The sequence below is a fragment of the Pieris napi genome, chromosome 20, assembly GCF_905475465.1.
Source record: "Pieris napi chromosome 20, ilPieNapi1.2, whole genome shotgun sequence".
Taxonomy (NCBI): domain Eukaryota; kingdom Metazoa; phylum Arthropoda; class Insecta; order Lepidoptera; family Pieridae; genus Pieris; species Pieris napi.
This window is the reverse complement of record NC_062253.1, coordinates 1,751,315-1,768,666: the sequence shown is the minus strand read 5'-3', so window position 1 is coordinate 1,768,666 and position 17,352 is coordinate 1,751,315. Positions and strand designations below refer to the sequence as shown.

At 32.3% G+C, this 17,352-nt stretch overlaps 2 protein-coding genes, 1 long non-coding RNA gene and 1 other non-coding gene across 4 annotated transcripts; 2 read left to right on the top strand and 2 right to left on the bottom strand.

Annotated features, from left to right (window-relative positions):
• Positions 1 to 10,432: 10,432 nt before the first annotated feature.
• Trnav-aac lies at positions 10,433 to 10,505 on the bottom strand. The gene has a single exon. It is a non-coding gene; the product is annotated as a tRNA-Val (tRNA).
• Positions 10,506 to 11,052: 547 nt separating this feature from the next.
• LOC125059663 (guanine nucleotide exchange factor MSS4 homolog) lies at positions 11,053 to 12,264 on the bottom strand. The gene is made up of 2 exons (XM_047664182.1): positions 11,944 to 12,264; positions 11,053 to 11,709 (listed from the first exon to the last, which is right to left on the bottom strand). The coding sequence occupies exons 1-2, from the start codon at positions 12,076 to 12,078 to the stop codon at positions 11,473 to 11,475; spliced, it is 372 nt and encodes a 123-aa protein (XP_047520138.1). The 5' UTR covers positions 12,079 to 12,264; the 3' UTR covers positions 11,053 to 11,472.
• Positions 12,265 to 12,393: 129 nt separating this feature from the next.
• Positions 12,394 to 13,047, top strand: LOC125059664. Its single transcript, XR_007118706.1, has 2 exons — positions 12,394 to 12,663; positions 12,757 to 13,047. It is a non-coding gene; the product is annotated as an uncharacterized LOC125059664 (long non-coding RNA).
• A 570-nt stretch (positions 13,048 to 13,617) lies between these two features.
• LOC125059662 (PSME3-interacting protein) lies at positions 13,618 to 17,231 on the top strand. Its single transcript, XM_047664181.1, has 7 exons — positions 13,618 to 13,847; positions 14,105 to 14,203; positions 14,346 to 14,466; positions 15,166 to 15,280; positions 15,872 to 15,957; positions 16,178 to 16,298; positions 16,734 to 17,231. Exons 1-7 carry the CDS (start codon positions 13,751 to 13,753, stop codon positions 16,812 to 16,814), a joined length of 720 nt encoding a protein of 239 aa, XP_047520137.1. The 5' UTR covers positions 13,618 to 13,750; the 3' UTR covers positions 16,815 to 17,231.
• The last annotated feature ends 121 nt before the right edge of the window (positions 17,232 to 17,352 follow it).

Genomic DNA, 17,352 nt, shown 5'->3' with positions numbered 1-17,352 from the left:
CTTTTGGGTCATTTACCATTAGCAATTAGTAGATCTTAGGTTTTACTGGAATATCTTAGGATTTACTGCAGTTCGAGCTTTTGCAGTAACATATACACATCTTTTTTAAATGTATACCTTTACGTAAATAATCTATGACCTTTTCTATACTGTAGCAAAATTACATTTCCCGCTCTTTTCACATCTTTCAAAGACCTCTGTACGCATTACTCTTCACAAATTGTCGTTGACCTAGAAATTTAAACGCGCATAAAACACAAATTGCATAACAAAAATTACAATATTAATGCCGGTTAATTACTTGGGTGAATTTGTCTTATCGTCAGAATAATCAAACGATGGAACAAATTACCAGGAAACAAATTTTAACTGCAAAACTATTCATTGCATATTTATTTTAATAGAAATAAATGTCTTATGAATTTCGCTATCATCTTTGTTCTTTGGCTTATAAATGAAAGTGTTAACTGTTGCCCAGCGGTCGTATATTAAAATGTAAGGTAATCCTCAGTTAATATTTAGGTTTATAAACTAAAAACAACTGATTCCTTACTAGGAAAATGTTACGACCGACGCGCGACGTCTGGGCATAAGGCATATTGTAGCAGTACGCTACATATAAAAAATATAATAGAAATTAAACCAATTACGAAAATATACAGATTTAGATAACCTATAGACAATTAGAGCAATGTTGGCTTAGCGACTACAGCGTGCGATTCTCAACCCTGAGGTCGTAGGTTCGATCGCCGGCTTCGCACCAATGGACTTTCTTTCTATGTGCGAATTTAATATTCGCTCGAACGGTGAAGTAATACATCGTGAGGAAACTGGCATGCCTATTAGATTGAAAAATGATCATGAAATCGATACAAAAATTTGAGGCCCAGACCTACCCGAGCCATTTTATTTAGATTCCATCTCCACGGTTATTCAGCCGCTTTTGCTTCTCGCTTTTTGAGGCGATATCCTATTAGGGAGCACATTTATTTGCTCAGTAGACATCTCTCGTAAGAACTAGGTGTTACAATTATAAAAGAAGAGAGGGTGCTAATTTTAAGAGGTAACGCACTTATGGAATGTTTGTATAGTCTTCTTCCGCTCCACCTGCACCTTGAGGTTCATCCTGGAAACCAAACCTTAGATTCCTAAAAAAAAAACAGCAGATTTCCTCGCGTGGATTTGGACTATATTCAAGACAGGAAAGACTCTTCACTTAATCAAGAGTCACAGAATCTATAGGTCTTCTGGGTGATATATATATATATAAATTATAAACATACTTATATAAATTTTTTCTTATTACTCAATATCCTTACTTCGTTCTGTAACATTGTCCATTGGGTCAGTGGAACCCCTTTACGTAAAGGCGTCCTCCGCGTAATATTGTGGAACATTTTTTTGTTCTATCATCCATAGTTTTCGCAGCGCATGCGATGAAAGATATTTTATAGGCATTTTTTTACACCTTAGGTAACATTATTGTAGTTTTAGTAGGGATCCTTATTTATTTCTTGCAATTAAAATAGCCTATATTAATCAGTGATAATGTAACATTCAAATCGTCAAAGAATTTTTAAAATCGGTCCAGTACTTTTTGAGCCAACTCGTTACAAACATACAAACATACAAATCTTTCCTGTTTATAATATTAATATAGATATATGTAGATATAATTTTAATCATAATTACTTTCTACTATTTTACACTGAATTATATTTTAATTACATTTACACCTTTATTTAATTTAACAAATTCATTTATATGTTAATTAAATTGGCAGCTTTCTATACATTAATAAAAAACCTAATGTATCTAGTAAAACATTTCTTTTCTGTCAGTGTTCTTCAGAATTATTAAGACAATTTTCACAGAATTAACTTCGCCGAGTACAGCCTTGCGATTCTGTAACTCACATCTCGAACTCACACAGCGGTTTTCGCAGTTGCGGTCGCGGAATGCCAAATCGTAAAATGACTGCTTCACGACTGGTTTGAGCGCGACCGCCGCTGTGAAAACCGCTGTGTGAGTTCGAAAAGTGAGTTACAGAATCGCAAGGCAGTCCTGGAACTTAACTGGGACAATGTCATACAAAACTGCTATTCCCGGTATACATAATTTAGTTAACATTTTTGTGATACTAGCTTGTGAAGTTGTCACATACAATCGCGCTTATAAACTTATATGAAATATTTTTGTGTGTAATCGTAAAATAGTATATGTTCTTCTTTATCATGTCCTTCAGACTATACGGCGTCTTATCTACATTAAAGTTTTTGCCCGTAACGACGGAAATCCACTATAGAAACTCATAGTCTGTATTTGTACAAGCTAACAGATAATTAATTTTTAGATATATTAGGATTCAAGCATAATTGACGTCATTGTTTATGCTCTGATGAATACTTTCTTATAAATATACTAAAAGTGCGAAAAGAGAAAACTAATAAGCATATTTAAATTAATTTAAATTCTTAAATACTTTCCTTAGATAAATAAATGTCTGTAAAGTGAGACTTTGTTATTAAATATTATCTATATTATTTGATGTAATACACACACTGCGCTTGTCTGTATTTAGCTTGTATGCTCTTGAATTTGTTTGTAAAACTTTTTTTTAATAATAGAAAAACTATTCATATTTTTAATATAAATTGACGTTAATCTTCAAAATCTTTATATGACATGTTAGAATGACCACGATTATTAATGTTTTATACTAAAGGCACGCTATGATGGCGTTTATGTGTTTTTTTGTTATATATTTGAAGTGAAACTTCTTTCGGCGCATGAGGATAAAATTTTACGGAACGTCACGAAGACGTGCAGCGTTTTTGTCGAAGAAAAAGGAAAGAGTGATTGAGACCGATTAAGAGAGAGTGAGAAGGGTGAATTACCTTATAGAAATACTATTTATAAATTTCGCACAGAGAATTTATGAAATATTGTGCCAAGTGTTTTTTTATCGAAGAAATAAATTTCAAAAAATTAAATTTATTATTTGTATTAAGTTTAGACACTTTTAATATTTTAATGACAATTAAATTCCTAACATATCTTCCTTTTTCCTTCCCTCTAAGTCTCGGAAAACTAAAGTTTTAGATTTGAATAAATATGAACAAGAGTTAAAAATTAGTTTGCCATAGAAGTTTCACTTCTGACATGTGTACTTTGTACGCACCCCATTTTTTTACATTATATACTCGTATAATTGAATTATTTTTACTATGATTGGTAAACGTATAAAATGCGTTCTAAGTAACTGTATTTAAAAAAATACTAAGGCAAGTCATTTGACATCTCTACCAACGGTCAAAGACAATTAAAAATAAAAATAAAATACATTTATTATCTTTACCATGGCCCACAGACTAAGTATGTGTTTTAAGTTTGTCATAATAGCGGCCATGATGTTGCGGTTGACTTTATACATCTTAAAATTACCAATGATAAACTTATGCAATATTTACAATTTTTGTATTGATTATGTAAAATCTTAAATTAAGGTCAATGTTATTATGATTAAAGGTTAATCAAAATGTATTTACAAGATTTTTGTTAAATATAGAAGGTCCTTCAGGTTCATAGAAATTGTTTCTATTAAAATTGTAATTTTATATTAGGTACGTTAGTTATTGTTATTTCCGTTTCTTTGTGTTCTGTAGTATTAACCCCTTTTGGGTATAAGGACTCCTCCTGAACTTTACATTTGGATCTGTTCTTCTTCCATCCATTTCACCTCAGAAACCTTAACCATGTTGACAGCCCATCGCTTTTGTGGTTCTCTCACGTTTTTTTCCCTGCAAGACCTCTTCAGCGGGTGGCTTCGGCGCTCCATCTTTTATCTGTGCACCTTATAATATGCCCATTTCCATTTAAGCTGTAAGGCGCGGGTTAGCGCGTCGGTGATCTTAGTTTTCAACCTGATGTGACACTTCGAATTTTTTGTTTTTTTTTCTAGGATGCTCCACTCCATTGCTCTCTAGACGCTAGTTATCTTCGATTTGACTCTTTTCGTAAACGTCCACGTTTGGAAGAGTAGCTCACAGCTGAATCTATATTATTACTAGGTACTTTTCTGCATATGTAGATAGGTTTTGGGCCAGCAGACATTTACTTTCACCCTGGTCACACCCTGGTCACGCCTATCGAAAGCCCCTGCAATAGGTACCCGTACATAAAGTACAGAAGCGATTAATCATCGACAGTTGCTTAAATTTTAATAGGTATACTTGAGTTTAATGACCTTGAGATGGCTTAGTTTCCGAGAAATTTGTTTATAGACAATTATTATGGAATCCATAACGCGTGCTTGGAAGCCAGAATTATAATCCCATTCCAACATACGGGTAAACTGATATGCTTTTTTTTGGATCTGGATTGGATTTGGGAATGGTAGCGGTTCAGAAACGACTCAGCGCTAAGTCAGACTCACGCACGTCAAAAGTGTATTGGATTTTGACAGACAATTGTCAGAATTCGCGCTTCTCATCGACTTTGAAACTCTAAGATATTGTATATAAGTTACACATATCTGGTATCGTATAATATTTTATGACGTTCACGTAACATTCATATGTTCCGGCGATTATTGTGTAAACCTCACCTATGACATAATTGTAAACTTTAGCAAATGACTGCGCTTTCGTTTATCGAATACAACAAAAAAGGCTACAAAAGCTACATTGTATTTTGTACAAATATATAAATAAAATATTACCGTCACATAAAATCAAAAGTACCGCCAAAATACATCCTATAATCTAGTATATAAAATTCTCGTGTCGCGGTGTTTGTAGTTAAACTCCTCCGAAACGGCTTGACCGATTCTCATGAAATTTTGTGTGGATGTTGGATGTCTGAGAATCGGACAACATCTAACTTTTTTCATCCCCCTAAATGTTAAAGGTAGTCCCCTAATTTTTTTTTTAAATTGTAGATAAAAAAATGTTTATTATTTTTTTATGATACAGCATTAAAAAATACATACAACACCTAATTTTCGCCCCTCTACGATCAACCCCTATTTTTTATTATAAATGATATAGGTACATGGCAAAACGACGTTTGCCAGGTCAGCTAGTATTTAAATCTAAAAAGTAGATACAGTACACGGAAACCCATTTTGTTAGCGCTGGTATTGCCGCCATTTAAGGGAGAAATACGCTCATTTCTTTAATTCCGTCGTGTGTACAATACTGTGTAGAATAGAGGCTCAATTTATTGCAATTGCCACCTTGATGTCTTAGGGTCTTTTTTAATACCTGCAGCTGAGTTTCATCATCGGACGTCGAGGCAGAATACTAAATTCCACCTGTATCATCTTAACGTCCGTCGTTCCACAACGGAGCGTTTTTCAAGGCAGTTTTTGCCGCGCACCACCACTATGGAACCAGCTGCCCACTGAAGTATTTTCGAATCAATTCGACTTAGGGTCCTTCAAGAAAAGAGCGAACCAATTCTTAAAAATTAGCAACGCACTTGAGAGCCTTCTGACAATGTGAGTGTCCATGGGCGGTATAGCGGTGTCACTTAACATCAGGTGACAGGAGACTCCTGGACGTTTACCCCCTGTTCTATAAAAAAATAAAAAGGGATATTCAGGATCTTCAGCCAATAGCTATTTTGAAAGTAAATAATAATAATAAAAGCCTTTTATCCTGAAAAAAATGTATTAAATTAGATAAGGTAAGCAAGAATACATAATACATATAATATGTAGTTATTAAGACGAAACTAAACAGGAACAAAAAAAACTAAACTAGAAAAGGATAGGTACATGAAAAATAAAAATTGCACATGAATCACGATGATTTTAGTAGTAGTAATTGGTGGGAATGTTAAGGATGCGATATGGAGAGGTAATGTTTGTACAGTAGAAATTTAAAGGAAGATAGAGAAGAGGCTAAGCGAATAGGGACAGGAAGTGAATTCCATAGCCTAACGGCAGAGACCTTAACATTTGAGACTAACAAATTGTCAATATTTAATATTGTCTGTAAGCGTTTCTAAAAACATTATATAAAAATCTAGCAAAGATTTTCTCGTTCTAGTCTAGTAAAAATATGTAAAAGTCAGCTTAAAATCTAACTAAAACCATTTCACGTCAACATTGTATAACATACTTCATATACATTAGATATCTAATTGCGTGAAATTAACATAATGTATAATTCACTTTATAATCGTTTCATTAAACCAAATTATCAAGTGGTGATGGACGTAGCTTCGTTAAGAGTTATATATGACTTAATAATGCAATCCCTTTGATGACTACGCGGTTCAAAGACTATGGAGAATATTATTAATACCATTAAAAATGTATATACATTCGTTTTCTATATTTAATGGCGTTATAATATAACGGCCAGGTTTAAAATTGTATACTTTATTTTATGACTATCCTCTTTGGTTTTATGGAGGTCTGGTTTTTAAGCTATTGCTTTTATCGCGGGCTTTGAGAGAACTTGCGAGCCTTCTGGCAAAGTGTCCATGGGTGACAGTATCACTTAAAATCAGGTGAGCCTCCTGCCCGTTCGCCTCGACACGTACCGAAAATGTCATAAGTCGATAAAAAGTTTAATTTAAAAAGTTTAATGATTATATGTATATCTACTATCTATCCACCCTTTTCTAGGGCACTCTCTTCTACTTCTCTACTTTCCAGAAAAAGACGAATATGTAGTTAAAAATCGCTGTTCAGAGCATAATATCATAGCTGTAGTGAGCAAGCAAAAGTTGAAAGTTCCAACCCAACACAAAACTTTATTTAATGTAATACAATCTAAATGCAATGTTATTACTTTCTGTTGTGTTGTAAACATTTTAGTTTTATAAGGCATAATAGTAATAATATTTAAATACTTGAACAGGTATAGACTGTATACAATGTAGCGACACTTACAATCTTCATTATACGAAACAAGGCTAGGACACTTTAAGATGTTGTCATTCGAAAATTAATTGATGTATCGTTTGTATTAAAGCTATTTAACAACCAGGTTGATTGGCCAACCTTTTATTAAAATTTAAATTTCGTGTACCCTCTAGATACCAGATACCTTTCCGCAGAACGCGTTTTGGTCAAAGTTCACCGATGGCCAGATTGAGCATTCTGATAAGCGAGATAGATCTGGATATCCATAGTTGCTCTCGATCGATCGATCGAATCGATTAAAGATCGATTTTGTTTAGTTTTTGTATTATCTCTTCGAGTAGGTATGTCATGCTCGCCTATAAGTGCTTGTCACATTAAACCTTGTATATTGTGGTACTTTTACCAATGTTGCAGTGTGCCGAGCGTTGGCAAGCTTTTATCAATAAAATAAAATTCAGCAAGAATAAGTACGATGAAGGATATATATATGTCAACGTAAAATTGTAAACACCGTTAGATTGTAATCTATCTCGCGAGATTATAAACTGTCGAAAGATTGTGAACCTCAGCGTACTGCTTACAATTTAACGTAGTATTATTCGGTAGATTGTACTACACTAACTTAGTTATCATTCAAACTTCTTTGGTCAATTACAGATTAATTTTACTTCCCAACAATTTCATATAACTACCGAATTATAATACCTTAAATTGTAAGCAGTTCGTTGAGGTTCACAATCTTTCGACAGTTTACAATCTCGCGAGATATATTACAATCTAACGGTGTTTACAATTTTACGGTGACATATACAACTTATCCGTCTTAGGGCCGGTCAGGGTTTTGACTGGTTGAGGATCCTCACTTTAGGTTGAACGACGGACACAATATCCTCCATGGTAACGATAGATTACTCTATGGAAATCTTTAGAAACGCATGGAACGTATATGAAATTACAAACGTTCAAACATAATTCGTGCTGAAACAAGAGAACTACTCGTAAGTCACAGTTATTATCACAGCGGATATTTGAAACTCTATGCCTCTCAGACGTTCGATTCAATTTCCTATATGTAGTAGACACACTAGATTGGGAGTGACCTAAATTGTTTATGGTTAACAGTATAACTCCTTACTACTTAAATAATTTTTGTTTTTATGAGAAAGATTATATTTGCAGGCGTTGATTAAATGCTTCTAGACATTTTGTATTTTAAAAGTTATTATAGTGACATTTATTTCGTATTACAGATAACATGCATTATATATAACCAAAAACTATTATACTAAAGATGGAATACATATACAAAAATGTTCAAACACTTACGAAAGGAAAAAAAACAATACCAATTATTAAATACAATTACATATTAACACTTCGTTGCATGTTTAGTGTATACAGTAATTTAATACAATTGACATAATTAAATAAAAAGGAGTGCAACTGGCGGCCTTATCGCTTTCGAGCAATGTCTTCCAGGTAACCACTAACTAAGTAATACCTAATTCGGCTGTGTTATGTGTTGGTGTGAACGTGATTTAGCGCTATGGATACTCTTCTTAAGCATTTTCCGCGATAGCTTTAATTTTAAGATTGTATACCCCTAATATATAATATAAATATTAAAGGAAAGTATGTTTTTATTCTAACTCATTACTTGATAGTAAAGAATGTTACAAATTATGTATACAGTATTGGAAAATAGCAGGCAATTTCGCAGCCATTAGAAGGACAGGAAAACAATATTATTCAATCTGTAGAAAATCTTCAACAGTAGGCAGTAGGCACGTTACTTGCTAGTTCCGGAGATGCATAAATCTGATGACTCGTTCTATGTAACGAAGGTAACGAGTGTTGACGTCAGCAGCTTTCTAACAGGCTACGAGAAAAGCGGTGATCCAATAAAAGGCTTTTTCATGTGTCCTATTTTTTATAATTGTCCGTTTCATTGTTTACATAATATGATTAATGGAACAAAGCAATGTAATCAGCTTTGTTCCATTACTTTTGTCTAATGATGTCTTATGTAGTTTTGCACGTTTTGCAATCACCTTATCTAATTTTTGAAGTGAAACTTCTTTAGGCGGTTAAGTTTTTACGGATGAAACGCAATAATAATAATATTAGCGTCACGAAGATGTGCAGCGTTTTTGTCGAAGAAAAGGGAGACCGATTGAGATAGAGCGAACGTCGCATCACGCACGGTGCCATGGAGCGAGAGGTGGGAGAGAGCTGTAGTGAGAAAGATTGAGAGAGAGTAAGGGAGATCGAGTAAAAATACACGCTATTGGTTGATGTATTCGTTTAGTAGTTACATATTAGAACTTTAGATGGCAATTGTGTCCCATAACGTCTTGTGCAGTAAACGCAGATTTATTTATATTATGATAAGCACGTATACAGTATGTAAAGAGTGTGAATATAGATATACAAATACATGGAGTGATCATATACATGATCGTCTATTAAGGCTTTTACCTTAGTAATAATTAATTTACAAAGAAGTTTCATTTGTGACGTGTACTTTGTACGCACGGACCTTTTTACACGCTTTATATTAGCTTCACCTGTATGTATGTATGTATGTATGTAACCGACTCCTTCGGACTCCATTTTGACCCACTTTAAACGGACAGATTTAATTCAAACTTTGTACATTTATAAAGAATCAGCGACAATATATAATAATTTCATAGGTTTTTCTCGAAAAAAACAATGAAATTTTTTTAAGTCCACAAAGCAATACGATTAAAGTGAGATAACACGTATTGCTGCTAGGACTAAAAAGTGGAAAATAAATATAGTTTAAAAAAACTATAAAACACGCTTTAAAAGCACATCAATAGTTGGGTTGCTCGATAGACGAAAAATATGGCACAGAGCGCCCCACGCTTTTCACAATAATACCAGTATTTTTTGTTCATTACCATTTTCAGCCTAAATTAGGAATTATTTTTCCCTTTTTAGTTTGATGTGCTTTAAAGGCGTGTTTTATAGTTATTTATTTCTTCCGTAAATCATATAGCTCGTACTAAATCTCGTTTCAGAATATGGCCCTAAGTTTACGCCATTAAAAGAGTGAGATATATGAGCACTTTATGTAAAATGGTAGTTTTATTAGATTAGATGTATAGATTTATTTATTTACATTAATCTGATAAAGTGTCATAAGTGAACTGTCAACTGTCGAGAATCTATAACTCTCAATGTAAAGTATTATTTTTCGATACTAAATATAACGCATAAACAATATGTAACTTAACTGTTATGGTGACAAGAGGGGACTGAGAAAAGTTCTAATTTTTATCGTAACGCTAATCTTCTAGCCACAAGCAAGCAAGTGTTATGCATGCATGACTTTTGAACCGTGAGATCGACTTGTATTTTCTTAATAGGAATTCTAAAACCTTAACTTTTATTACAGTACCAATTCTAAATGAAAAGGTAGAGAAGGGCGTTCTATTTATTTATAGTGTCTCTTTTAGTTATATTTTTTATTAATATGAAATGTAAAACTACACACATTAAGAAAAGGCAATGAAAAATGAAAAAGTATGTTTCCGCCCGGGATCGAACCGGGGGCCTTCTGCGTGTTAGGCAGATGTGATAACCGCTACACCACGGAAACCGATACTGGACTTTCGAATTTTTTGATTATATCACAAGGTAAACTTTAAATGAAAACTACTTTAACCAAATATTACGACGGACATCGATAATACAGATGCGGAAAGACGAAGTTTGAGCATCTGAATAACATATTTCTTGATAAAAGTTAGTATCAATGAAATAATGATAATGTCGCTCCGGGCACCTTGGTCAACATTAATATGAGGCAAAATTGGTGAGATATAATTTCATGTTCTGATGATTGGGAGATTATAATCTACATATTACATAAAATCCAAAATTTAAAAATCATTTAATCATATAGGTAACATTGTACACTTATGACTTGTCAGTAAAGAAATACATATAACTCTAAGAATCTATTTGCTGGGATTATAAAACCAATTGTCATTTATTGAGATAAAGAAAAGTAGTTAAAATAGTTCTTTTTTGAAGAGAAATTACAATGGTGTGATACAATTTTGTAGAGAAAGCTGTAGATATAATATATTATATCACATTACTAATTTTATGTAGAAATGCATAAAAGGGTAAATGAAAACAGATTTCAAATTATTATATAACATTTATTTACATAAATAAGCACAGTACAGTAAAAGTAATTTAATTTCAGCATAAATTATTAAAAGTGAAATGCTCATGGAATGACAACCCAAGTATTTAGTATGTACCTAATTTACATAAAAAATATTTTAATAAATTCAAAGCATTATATTAACAACAATGTGTGCAAAGGTTTTAAAATAGTAAAAATCTATACAATATCAGAATATATAGTAATTCTTTTAAATGTGTCCAATGCATTCTGGAAATTGCCAAAACATAATTTTCATATTGAAAACATTTGTAAAATAATTATATAAAATAAAGGTTTTTTACTGTGTATTCAGGCTTATATCCAGTTTATTCATATTAGGAAAGCTGAATTTGAGATACTCTTACTTTATAATATAATTATGTTAATTTTATTCATGTTTAACTCTAGACAATGCTACATAACTATGTTTTGTGTCCATATTATAGTAGCCAACAGGCCCCGCATCACAATCAGCACAACTTAAATACTTACAATTATCTATTGTATGTGTAAAACCTATGTTTTCAAAAGTATACATGTTTTCTACAAAGAAAAATTGATTAATTTTTTCATATTGCACTTTAGCCTCTGCTCTTTTATCTTGTTCCATTAGTGGTAAATCAATCTGTAAATATAAATTATCTTCAGTTTTTGTCTGGCTTATGTGTCTAAGACTAGTAGTCTGTTGTTTACGTTAAGCACATTATATTATTTACATTAAGTGAAACAAGGAGTATTATGCCTAACAACACAACAATCTATAACACTGTAGTGTATAGTCTACATTCTGTGATACGTTTACGACAAAAGCCTTTTTAATTATTATAGGTTAGGTTTTAAACTAAGAAAATGAACATACCTCTTTTGTGACAAATTTTCCAGAATTCCGTTCTAGAATTTTAGAACCACAAAATTTGCATTTTACTAATAGTTTATTAGAACCATCCTCAACATATTCGTTTTCGACTGCATCTTTTGTGTCGGCATCAGACATCGTAATTGATAATTTATTCCCACAATGATATTACGGTTAACTGTTAAAAACAGTATTGTTAAAGTAAAGTAGATAGTAATTTAATTTAAATAAATTTAAACTTTCTACTTATACATATCAACCAAGTAACAAAATAATATTGATTTGTCCACTCTTTAACATTAAAATACTCTAGTCTAAATATTTAGCTTTTCATTTTATTTTTTATAAACATTCACAGATGACAGACAACAGATATTTCAAATTTTCTCTATAGTTAAAAATTAAAATACAATATTTGTATAATGTACTCTATGATATAAACTGAACTATAGGTCTACCAGAATCTGATGGTAAAATTTTTTTTTTAAAAATTAGCGATTTTCATATGGCAATAAAAGAAAAATTTCATCTGTCAACTAAAATTTCGAGGAATTGTTTTTGGTTTGGCTTCAAATTTCCTTTAAAAAGTGATGAAAATGTCGAAGAAACCTCTTCGATCGCAAGCAAGACATATTGTTTTCAATGTTTATCAAAGAATACTTGATCAACAAGAAGCAGAACATACACAATCATCGATATTGAGCCATGTGCAAGCGTTGACTGGTTAGTAGGCATGACACGTCTTGATACTTTGGTTTATGGGATTCTTCGTGTGTATTATATTATGTACTTATACTAAACTTTGGTTTATTTCAGGGGTTTCTTATACCACAAATAAACTTGGATAGTTTTGATTTAGAATTGATCAGAAACAAGATAAATGAGTTTTACACTGTTTCTTTCTCTCAAATAGGGATCGATGAATAGCGAAAATCTTGTGAACATGTAATAAAAATTGAAAATAAGTTCATAGAACAAGATCGGTTAATTGAGATGCAGGAGGAAAGGTTTATTATAAATACTGCGTTGAAGACTTTTTTATGGATGTGCAGTATTTGAAACCATTTTCAAGTTCTTAATTAATTAATAAACTCATGAACAGAGTAATTTCATCTAAATTTCAAACCCCACATTCGCCACATTTTCAAAAATTATCATTGGATAAATTTTTATATAATTTGCATATATCACACACAGAATCAGCCGCTATAAGAAAAAAAAAAGTATCAAAACGTTTTACTCCAATTTCCCCAGTATTGCTAGCGTCAATTTCTTTTTTCCCTATTTGCCATCAGATCCTGGTAGACCTATAACAATAAAAATAAACATAGAAATTTGTTTTTTAAGGCCATCCTAATGCGTAAAAAGGATTTATGTTATTTAGGACGTTTTTGGTGCTTTAATTTACGTTGGTTACTAAGAGTTATCTCTTCCAGGCCAGTATCGTTTGTTGTCAACGTTTTTATTAAATAAATAAATCGAGCGGTAATTAGTATTTTTTTTGATACAATAATTATTTATCACGTATATAATATATGCCTTAGTTTTTATTGACATAAAAATAGATAAAACAGAAGCCTTATTAAAATGGGTTAGTATGTGTTATGCTTAATTAAAAAACAAAGTCTGTTATCTGTGACTTCATTAACAGTTGACAGAATGGAATCTGTGACGTTTTACAATTGAGACTTGAGAGGTCGGAGATCATTGAAATATGAAATTGTAATAAAATTGAAAACATTCCATAGAACTTGTCAGAGGTTAAAAACTGTACATACCTGCTTCAACTTAAACTAAAAATTTATCCATCATGAGTTCCGGATTTATATCGGAATCAGAAATCTTGGAGGCCCGGCGGCGTCGACAAGAAGAATGGGAAAAAGTCCGCACCGAAGATCAGCCTAAAGGTTCATTACAATAAGCTAATGTTACTACTTTACTCAAATATTTATCTACTTTTTGTTTATGATCGTATATTTAGTGAAATGCTTTTTTATATATCTGTTTATGTAAACTTTAGTAGCATCCCGAATTCCTGAAACTGTTCTAACACTGTCAACAATCATGATCTTATATCTTATTTTTTTGTGTGCATATTGAAGGAAGAACTATTATCCATATTAATCAAAGACCTATAAACAATAGAAAATAATTGTTTAAACAGAGGCCCCGGAGGAGCCTTATGATAATCGACCCCTCTACCAACGCTTGGAAGAACAGAGGCTTAAAAAAGAAGCTGAATTTGAAGAGGCACACAAACTTAGTAAGTCATTAATTTTTAATTCTTATTAGTTGCTTATTCCATTAAATTAAAAAGTATATTATGTTGTCTAATCCTGCTCGAAGGTTGAAAGAATAACAAAATAATACAAAGAAAATATCTGTGAAATGGTATAATTTTTCAGAGAACATGATAAGAGGTCTTGATGATGATGAAGTAGGTTTCCTTGACTTGGTTGAGAGGACAAAAGCAGAAGTTGCACAACAGATCAGTATTGAGGAGAAGAAAGAGATGCAGGAGTTTAGGTTAGTGTTTTACTTCAATATATCATAATAGACTGTTAGGAAACACAGCTTATAGAGTTAAAATGAGCTGAATAACAAGGAACTACTAATTGGTATAAGCCATCATTGTTCAAGTGGGGGGGTTGAGTTTGTTTTAAAGGGGGTTGCAGAGTGTTGAAAGTAATAAATACAAATGAAATATAGGTACAAAGGATTTATTAAAAATAGTGCCTTTAATGTACATATTATAATGATACAGTGAAGGGGTGGCAAGACTGTTTTACTTAACTTTTTACCTTCTTCGTGGGTCACAACATAAAAATGGTTGAGAAAGATGGTTTAAGCTAATGTTAGTTTTAGTATCTTATTAATAATCCTTAATAATGTGTAATAATAATTGGTGCATATCAACAGTGCAATATACGAACATATCTCATAGGCAATAGCTAAGCATCATGTTTTTTGTTTTAATTATATTCGGATTTCAATGATACTTCAGCAATACTCGACGTCCGCCGTTCCACAACTGAGCGTTTTTCAAGGCAGTTTGTGGAGCCAATTCGACTTAGGGTTCTTCAAGAAAAGAGCGTACCAATTCTTAAAAGGCCGGCAACGCACTCGCGAGCCCTCTGGCATTGAGAGTGTCCATGACCGGCAGTATCACTTAACATCAGGTGAGCTTCCTGCCCGTTTTTCCAATGGATTTAAATGGATTTTCAGAGAGCGAGTGTCAAACCTGGCAGAGAGTGAGGAGATAATTCGTCTCCGTGCACAACTAGCACCCGCAAGGACTACACCTGCCGCAGCTCAAAAACAGAAGAATAAATTGCAGGGTGTAAGTATTATTTACCAGCTGAATGTTGAACTAAAAAAATTATACAAACAGTTATAGTAAAAATTTAACAGATTTTGAATAACAAAGCATATTAATAATATCCCTGCCACAAAACTCAATAAGTCTTCAGAAATTTGTTGAAGCTTTATATTTTTGCCCATAATTTTATAAAAGAAAAATTGTTTATTATGGAACATAAGATACAGGTATCACTTAATTCACGCCATTACATTTGAATCTGTAGACATCCCTACTCATCGGCAAAGAAGACAGAGGGTGTAGGCCGAGAGAAAAAGCCGGCATAAAAAATTATCTAAAATAGCAAATCAAACATCACTTATTTTAAAATATCGCAAATTAATTAGAAGTAGCCTGTCTAGCATTAGTCCCAAGCCCTTTTATCAACAAGTTAATGGTTAACTTTATAGTAAGCCTTTTTACTTATGAAATAACTTGTTGATAAGAATTAATATTTAAAAAAATCCTTATGATTATTATTATATAATAAAAGATTTTACAGTTGTTTTATTTCACAGTTTTATATATCTATCTATGTGTTTCAAATTCTAATTTATTTCAATATAATTTCAGGTTGTTGTAAGAAAGAGGAAAGCAAGTGAAATGGAAGGAGAAAAAGACAAGGACACGCCACCACAGAAAAATGGAAATGATAATAGGTGATTTCTCCAATCTATATTAATTATTTTCGTACTATTTGGTCTTTATTCAAATTATGATTAATAGTCGCAACAAGTTGTTTCCAGAAAGCACATTTGACAGCAGTTTAGCAGCGGAAACTTTTTTTTTTTTTTTAAACTTTGATAAAGAGCTAAACTAGTTTTGTTATTTCCGGGTGACTAAAATTAATTATAATTACCCTTTTATGGCTTTTTCCAGTGTAAGCAATATAGTAGTGGAGTCGGAGACCTTAGGAGCGATGAGGTCTGTTGCGGTGTTACCCGGTCTGGGACATTACACGGACACATCCACTGACACTGACGACTCTTCGGATGATGAGGTTAGTTACGTTTTTTAATATTCATGAAATTCTTATAGTTTTGAAATCTGGTAACATTTTGTTGTTGGCTAAAGATTTTGACATACGGATCTCTATGTAAGGTCATTTTAAAATTTAATAAAATGTTTTAGTTTTGTAATGGGGCCGTGAATGGGTTTAACAATTTGTACTTTGTGGTCCATACATATTTATGTTTATAAGGACATTTTAAAATTGTAATTTTGTTTTTGGTTTAAGATTTTGAACTTGTAGATCATTTGAATCCCAATGTTGGCAAAATAGCGTGATAAGGGTTCTCCTTAAATAAATTTTTGTCAGTATATTATGAATAGTTGATGAACATGCCTGAAAAACAGGATAAATTTAGTTTCAACTGTCATAAAAAGAGATAGATATATAAATATAATCAAATTATATTGTATTTTGTTTTCGCAGCATGAAAAATGTGTTAAAAGAGATCTACTCGGAAGGAGACCGGAGCAAGTAGCAGATAAAAGAAAAGATGATTCATGTTAAACATTTTAAGATTTTAGTGTCGCGGTCTAGTGCGCCTAACCACCTAACGGATAAACCAATCTTGATGTATTTATTGAGATCGCCGATTTTAGTATAAGAGGCTGTAATAGAATATCACAATTATTTCACATGATAGCAGTTGGTAGGTTTTAATGATTTTTGTATGGGGTAATAAATATCCACTACTATTTTACAGTAACAGTGATTTGTAGCTATTTCTAAGCTGTTATTTATAGCAGTTATTAAATATAGCAGCTCCCAGAATATACCCTAGAAAAATACTTACTATATGGTTCAATCTTCATAGGTATGTTCACAGCACCTTGACATTTAATTTTAAAATGCTGTTTTGTTCTGTGATGTACATAATTTCTAATTGGAATTGTTATTTTTTAATGTAATAAAGATTTACATTTATGAGTGTCTTTTATAAATAACTATCTGGCCTGGCGAACATCGTCCCGCCTCACAGTCGATTCTTTATTTTTTTTAAATACTTATTCTGCTATTCGGGACACCGAATCTAGCTAGTAAGATA